The sequence below is a fragment of the Mesoplodon mirus genome (genome assembly GCF_964341445.2).
Source record: "Mesoplodon mirus genome assembly, chromosome: 9".
NCBI lineage: Eukaryota > Metazoa > Chordata > Mammalia > Artiodactyla > Ziphiidae > Mesoplodon > Mesoplodon mirus.
Genome location: NC_138985.1, coordinates 92,792,437 through 92,799,549, shown reverse-complemented (window position 1 = coordinate 92,799,549; position 7,113 = coordinate 92,792,437). Strand labels below are relative to the sequence as shown.

The window sequence follows — 7,113 nt, the reverse complement described above, 5'->3', positions numbered from 1 at the left end:
AAGTGTGTAGAAAAAGACGAAGAAGAGTCGGGTGAAAGAGAAAGGAGAGGGACGAGGGCTGACTGGCCCTCTTCTCCCTGTGCTCCAACCACTGACGTTGTCAGCTCATTTGAGCCGCTGTTCCTGCACACTAGCAGGTTCAGAGCAGGACTGACAACCCTGGTCTCTACCGCTGTCTGTGGCTAATTCGAATCAGACAAGAGTCAGACCTCTGAGAAGAAAATTATAGATACAAAATATTTATTATTTTTCCAGAAAAAGATGAGGAAGGGAAACTATGCCCAAAAGAGGGACACATAAGCAAATTCTGTGCTTTTTGCCATGTCTTTTCTAAATAACAGACCCCCTTTGGTAAAAGAAAACAACTCATGCAAGCTAGAACTGCCTTTGGAGAGCGAGGTTTAATTCTGACCCAGACTTATAACAATTTTTTAAAGTCCTATCAATTCCACCACCGTGTGGGAATTACTCGGACTTTTTTTCCCCCTCTTAACTTCTGAAAAACCAAAGTGGCTCACCATACCCAGGTTTAGCTGAGGAAGTAAAATGCACTTAGCATTAACTACCACGGAAAAGCACACTTAGCTTGCATCTCAAATTGTCTTCAGTAAAGTCTATTTTGCTTGCAACAGTGGTATTATCCTGATTTCTCTTCCCCAAGTTCTGTCCTCTGTAGTAGAGAGAAGCTGGGAAACGGTCTGGCTTAAGTCTTGTTTTTCCCCTTCTTTGACTTGGTAGAGCCTGGCCAGCGGAAGCCGCGCAGGTGCAGGCAGCCGGCGACGTTGTGGACGATGTAGTAGAGGTTCAGCATCGCAGCGCGGCTGAAGATGTCCACTTCCGGTTTCTTCTGCTTTTTCCCACGGGACTTGCCTCGGCCTTTTCTTTTCCCTTTACCTGGCTTTCAAAGACAGGTATATATACGGGGCAAAGATTAGTTTTTATAACATTGACATTATATAAATTTCTACGTTTCCTACCGAACTTAAGAAAAAAAATTCCTAAAAGGAAAAAACTGTGACAACAAAAAAAACCTTGCAGGTTGTGGGAAAAGAAGTCATATGCAGTCTGATTCAACAAATGCCTATTAAGATCCCCAGTTTAAAAGAGACCCAACCTGATTCAAGCGCCCAGAGACTGGGAGAGCAAGGCGGAGAAACTGAGGTATGACTCAACACCTAGACATTGTGGGCTGTGTCATTCAACGAGAGGGTGAACTATAATGAGGTGACCCAGGGCGAGGATAGAAGGCGAAAGGACAGAGGGCTCCGAGGGGAATGAGTGTACGGGGAAGGGAAGGCTGGTGCCAAGGGTAATTCTCATGGTTCACGGCTCCCCATCTCTCACACACCTCCCCAGAGGAGACACTCTTTTAGCAAAGAAGCAGTGTTCTCCTGTTTCCTTTCTTTCAAAAACAAAACAAAACAAAAACTAACCACCCCCCGCCAAGAAAACTAAAAAAAAAAAAAAAAAGACCCAACCTAATGCAACTAATGTGTGGACTCTGCATTTTTTTTTTTTTTTTTTTTGGCGGTACGCGGGCCTCTCACTGTTGTGGCCTCTCCTGCTGCGGAGCACAGGCTTCCGGACGCGCAGGCTCGGCGGCCATGGCTCACGGGCCCAGCCTTTCCGCGGCATGTGGGATCTTCCCGGACCGGGGCACGAACCCGTGTCCCCTGCATCGGCAGGCGGACTCTCAACCACTGCGCCACCAGGGAAGCCCGGACTCTGCATTTTGATTAGAACAAACAAGCCATGAAAAGACATTTTTTTTGGCAACTGAGGACATTTGACAATATCGAGTAATTGTTAATTCTATTAGGTCTGACAATGGCATTGGGTCATGGAAGAAAATGCTCCCACATTTCAGAGATGCACACTAAAATCTGTAGGAATGAAATGAAAGAAGGCCTGAGATTTGCTTTAAAATACTGCACCTTCCTCCTCCCCCCTCCCCCCCAAATAAAGTATCGATGAAGCAAATGTGGCAAAATGCTTATAATTTCTGAATCTGAGATACGGCTATATAGGGATTCATTTTAGTATTCTATTTTTGTGCATGTTTGGAAATTTTCCTAATAAAAATTAAATTAGATAATTAGGATCAAATACATATTTTGGCATTTGTTATGCGATAGTCTCTACCTCATTAAACAGTCACGAGGATTAAGTGAGGCACGAACATAAGGCACTTAGCCAGTGTCTGACACGAAGAAAGCACTCAGTGAAGGATGTTGCCATCACCTTTATCACTGCTAATCCTCAGAGCTGTGTTTCAAGGGAGGGAGGTATCATTTCCGCCTTAAAAATGGAAATGCAGAGGCTCTGCAAGGTCCCAGTGCAAACCAGCATCCACCAGGCTCAGGGGCTGTGCTCTGGCTACAAGCACACTGCCAGGTTAATGCCCTCCCGGCAAAGAAATGGCTACCATCCTAACCTGAGAATAAACTATCTCCAAAGTTTTGCTAGAGCTGCACAAAGCTGAATGGAATTCTCTATGTCCTATGACCCAACCATACAGAAAATAAATGATGGGAATGCATTATTGAAAAAGTGTCTCTTCTAGGCAAGGGAAAGGAGGAGTGTATAAGTTATCAAGAATGACTGCAAGGGGGCTTCCCTGGTGGCGCAGTGGTTAAGAGTCCGCCTGCTGATGCAGGGGACACGGGTTCGTGCCCCGGTCCAGGAAGATCCCACATGCCGCGGAAAGGCTGGGCCTGTGAGCCATGGCCGCTGAGCCTGAGCGTCCGGAGCCTGTGCTCCGCAACGGGAGAGGCCACAACAGTGAGAGGGCTGCGTATTTAAAAAAAAAAAAAAAAAAAAAAAAAAAAAAAGAATGACTGCAAGGGCTAAATGTTTGTGTAAAATAGATGTCCTGTTCATAGCATCTCACTTTAAAAATGTCCCAAGTTAAAAAAAGAGAAACATAGTCAATGTGTTAAAAACACTAAAATACACTTTGTGAAATGAAATGGAGGACATTCCTAGATTCAAAACCTAGAAATGAAGAGAGATATATCTTGCAACACAGTGGCCCAGCTTCTGTGAGGAAATCGAAATGAAGAGAAACAATATGGAGTCCCATATGATAACTGCATCTCCTGATAAAGCATCATCTTGGGGTGTGGGATGTGCACTGCCATAAGCTCTTAAAGATTTTGAGTCTTGGCTTCCTTTCTGATTTTATACTTTTTTGCATGTCAAACATGCTTGACTTACGTGGAATAACTGCCCCCAATAATGTGTGTGTTTTAATCTCTAAAACGGTTTGAGAACTAAGATTCACACCAAAGTCTGACATTTTTATTCAGTTCTCTTCTTTTTGTAGATGATTCTAAAATTCATATGGAAATGCAAAGAACTCTGAAAAAGAAGAACAAATTTGAAGGACTAATAATACCTTATTTCTAGAATTATTATAAAGCTTCAGGATGCAGACAGTATGGTATTGGTATTAAGATTAATAGAAGAGTCCAGAAATAGATCAACACATACACAAACAATTGATTCAACTGATTTTCAACAGAAGCACCAAAGCAATTCAGCAGAACAAGGATAATCTTTTCAATAAATGGTGCTGGAACAATGAATATCTGTTTGCAAAAAAATGAACTTCGATCCATATTTGCACCATATGCAAAAATTAACTCAAATGGCTCATAGACCTAAATATAAAACCCAAAACTATAAAACTTAGAGAAGAAAATATAGAAAAAAACCTTTGTGACCTTGGGTTAGGCAAAGATTTCCTGGGTATGATATCCAAATTGATGTCTGTGAAAGAACAAATTGATAAATTCAACATCAAAATTAAAACTTGTGCTCTTCAAAAGATATAGTTAGAAGAATGATAGACAAAGCCACAGACTGGGAGAAAATATCTGCAAATCATAAGTCTTGAATGTGGTGATGGCTTAATGAGTGTATGCCTATGCCAAGCTGAAACTGTACATTTTAAATATGCACCATCTATTGTACATCAATTATACCTCAATAAGTCTGTTAGGAAATTATTGTAAGGGAGTGAAAGTTTTCAGTTTCTGAGCTGGTTGGTTGGTTGAATACAACTCCATGGCTCTTGACTCTTCCTGGGTGCAGAACACAGAGCTCCTGACTTAAAACTCTCTGAACTCCTTAATGAAGACTATTCCTTCTTTCTAGTTCCCAAACTTGCCAAGCTCTTTCCTGATCCCTCCTCTTCCTGCAGATCTTCACAGAGAGCATCATTTGTTTCTTACCTTTGTGTTAGCCTCTGCTCAAAAACCACCTCTTCAGAAAAACCTCCCAGACATCATGCCTCTATTCTACCTATAATTAGGGTGACCATATAATTTATTGCCCAAAACAAGACACTTCAACAAACATTAACTGGCACTGTCCCAGGCAAAGGGGGAGGAGGTACAGATGGCCTCTTTAAAATCCTCCCAGGGCCTCCCTGGTGGCGCAGTGGTTAAGAATCTGCCTGCCAATGCAGGGACACGGGTTCAAGCCCTGGTCTGGGAAGATCCCACATGCCACAGAGCAACCAAGCCCATGCGCCACAACTACTGAAGCCTGTGCGCCTACAGCCCGTGCTCCACAACAAGAGAAGCCACTGCAATGAGAAGCCCGCGTACCGCAACGAAGAGTAGCCCCCGCTCGCCGCAACTAGAGAAAGCCCACGTGCAGCAATGAAGACCCAATGCAGCCAAAAATAAATAAATAAAATAAATAAATGTAAAACAAAACAAAACCCTCCCAGCAGTGTCATTTTCCATCTCCTTACCCTAAGTATTCACTATTTAATAATATTTTTTTGTTTGTGTATTTATTGTATGTTTCCCTAACCAGAGGTTTTGTCTATGAGTTCACTGAACTTTCAGGACCTAGAAAAATGTCTGGCATATTGTAGGGATGAATAAAATATCCTGAGTGAATAAAATGCAACTCAGGGAAAGCAAATGTAGATTTCTCCTTCTCTGGATTTTAAGATGCCTCCTTCATTCATTTAACAAATTTTTAACAAATACTTCCTGTGCATGAGGCCTCATGTTAGATGGAGAGCAAAGCAGATCTGGGCTCCCGCCCTCAAGAAACTTACAGTCCAGTGAGGGGGAAAATCACAAACACATTTAGTCACCAACTATGCTGTGAAGGAAGCCCAGGGTACATGGCATTATGATGACATGGGATGGGCAGGGAGTGACCTCATCTGGGACATGAAGGAAGAAGGATTCCTGAAGAATGGCCTGTGGGCTGAGGGGTAGGGAATTCCCAGGCAGAGCAAACAACCTTTCAAGTCAAAGGGACCAAAAAAAAAAAAAAAAGGTCAGTGTGACTGGCCTGTAAGCAACAACCATGGGGGCAGTGAGAGGAGTTGAGGCTGGAAAAGTAGGCAGCGTACAGCTCTGGCCTGTAGGCCTTGCAGGCTAAGGTTTGACCTTTATCCAAGGAGCAGTGAGAAGCCATCAGCTTAAATGGCTTTACTTATTAAACCATTCTGCTTCAGTTTCCTGGCCTCTGAAAGAAAATGGCAGTGTCAACCACGTGAAGTAACCAGGGAATAGCTCTCAATTTAAATCAAGAGATATTTATTTAGTGCTTTTACACGCAACACACTGGAAGAAACACAGGTTTACCAAACACATTTCTATACTACAGTCTAATGGGGGTGAGGAGTAAGGCTTTCCAAGAAACAGGCAAAGCACAGTAAGTGAGGTGCAGAAGGCTACGGGTGCTTAGGAAGCAACAGGGGAGCAGGAGGTACTTCAGAGGTGGGTCCGTCTTTAAGTAGATTGATCATTCGAGGTGGGGAAGGTGCAGAAGACTTCCAGAAGAATGCAGGTCTATGTGGGATGTGGTTTTGTTTTTGTTTTTTAAAGCAGAGAAGATAATATGGTAGATAAAGCTCAAGAGGTTGAGGCCCCCTTACCAAGGGCTCCCAGTGCCAAGCTCAAGCAGAGCAGTGCCTAGTTCATCAGACAGTGGAAAGTCCCTGAGGACCTGGTCACAGCCATTATGGGTTGATCAAACTGGCAGGGAAGGACAGAGGAGATGGACAGCCCCTGAACAGTGATAGGGGGCTACTGCCAGAACCAGGCAGGTGGTAGTAAGGAGGGCCTGACCAACAGTGGCAGGCAGGTCACAAGAGGCTGGATGAGGACTCAGGAACAGGAATGCTTTCGAGTTTGCGGCCAGGAGAACGAACGTGCCATTGGGAAGTGCAGAGATGGTAGTGGTTAAAAGAGCTGGATTTTGCACACAGTTTGAAAAGGCTCTCTGATGGAGAGATCCAGCAGGAAGTTGGAAATGAAGGTTTGGCATCAGTGAGGTTTGCTTTAAGATGTAGCTCTGTCAGCCAACGACTTGGGGTTCAGATGGAAGTAAGGATGTTGCAAGATTTCCTGGGCATAAACCCAAGAACTCCCTGCACAAAAGGTCTCCTTCCAAAGCCTTTCCTCAAACTGAGGTTGGAAGGAAGAATCACTCTCTACAGCGGGCACTCCGAGTCCCACCAAGGCTCATTTTCTAATTCCGTAATCCACCGAGAGGAATCCCACCTGGGACCCTAGCGGGGGCAGCAGAAGCTAGATGCCTGGCCAGTCGCCGTTGGCACATACTGGCGCCCTGGGCATTTTCTGGGTGTGAAAATTGCTCAACAGAACCAAGGGACTGCAACCAACCAACTCACACAAACACACAAAGGGCTCAGCCTGACTCTGCGGTTGCCGTCCCCTTGGGCGGGCGCAGACCACCTAGCAAACCCCTCTCCCACCTCATCTTGACCCAAAGCGTTCAGATCACTGGACTGGACACCACCACCAACGCGAGGAGATAAAGGTACCAATCTCGTGGCGCGGGCAAATCTTAGTAAAGCGTGCCTCTACGAGGCAAACAGTATTAAACTAATTTAACAAGAGCCTGGGAACCTCTTACACTTAAATAAGACGTGTATTACCATGGTAATGCTTTCTCAGTTGAGCAGGTGAGTGTGGCATGGGTTCCTAATCCTGAAAGAGACCCCAGTTCTCCGCGTCGCTTGGGGGCGGCGCCCCCACGCCCATTCCTGCGGCTCACGGGACTGCCACCTCCGCTCTCGCCCACGAACCGCCGCAAGCCTGGGACTTCGCCACGCTT

At 44.8% G+C, this 7,113-nt stretch overlaps 1 protein-coding gene across 1 annotated transcript; it reads right to left on the bottom strand.

The window, feature by feature from the left end:
• Nucleotides 1–228: 228 nt before the first annotated feature.
• On the bottom strand, nucleotides 229–7,113 carry SMKR1 (small lysine rich protein 1). The gene is made up of 2 exons (XM_082632716.1): nucleotides 6,935–7,113; nucleotides 229–898 (listed from the first exon to the last, which is right to left on the bottom strand). The coding sequence occupies exons 1-2, from the start codon at nucleotides 6,935–6,937 to the stop codon at nucleotides 704–706; spliced, it is 198 nt and encodes a 65-aa protein (XP_082488842.1). The 5' UTR covers nucleotides 6,938–7,113; the 3' UTR covers nucleotides 229–703.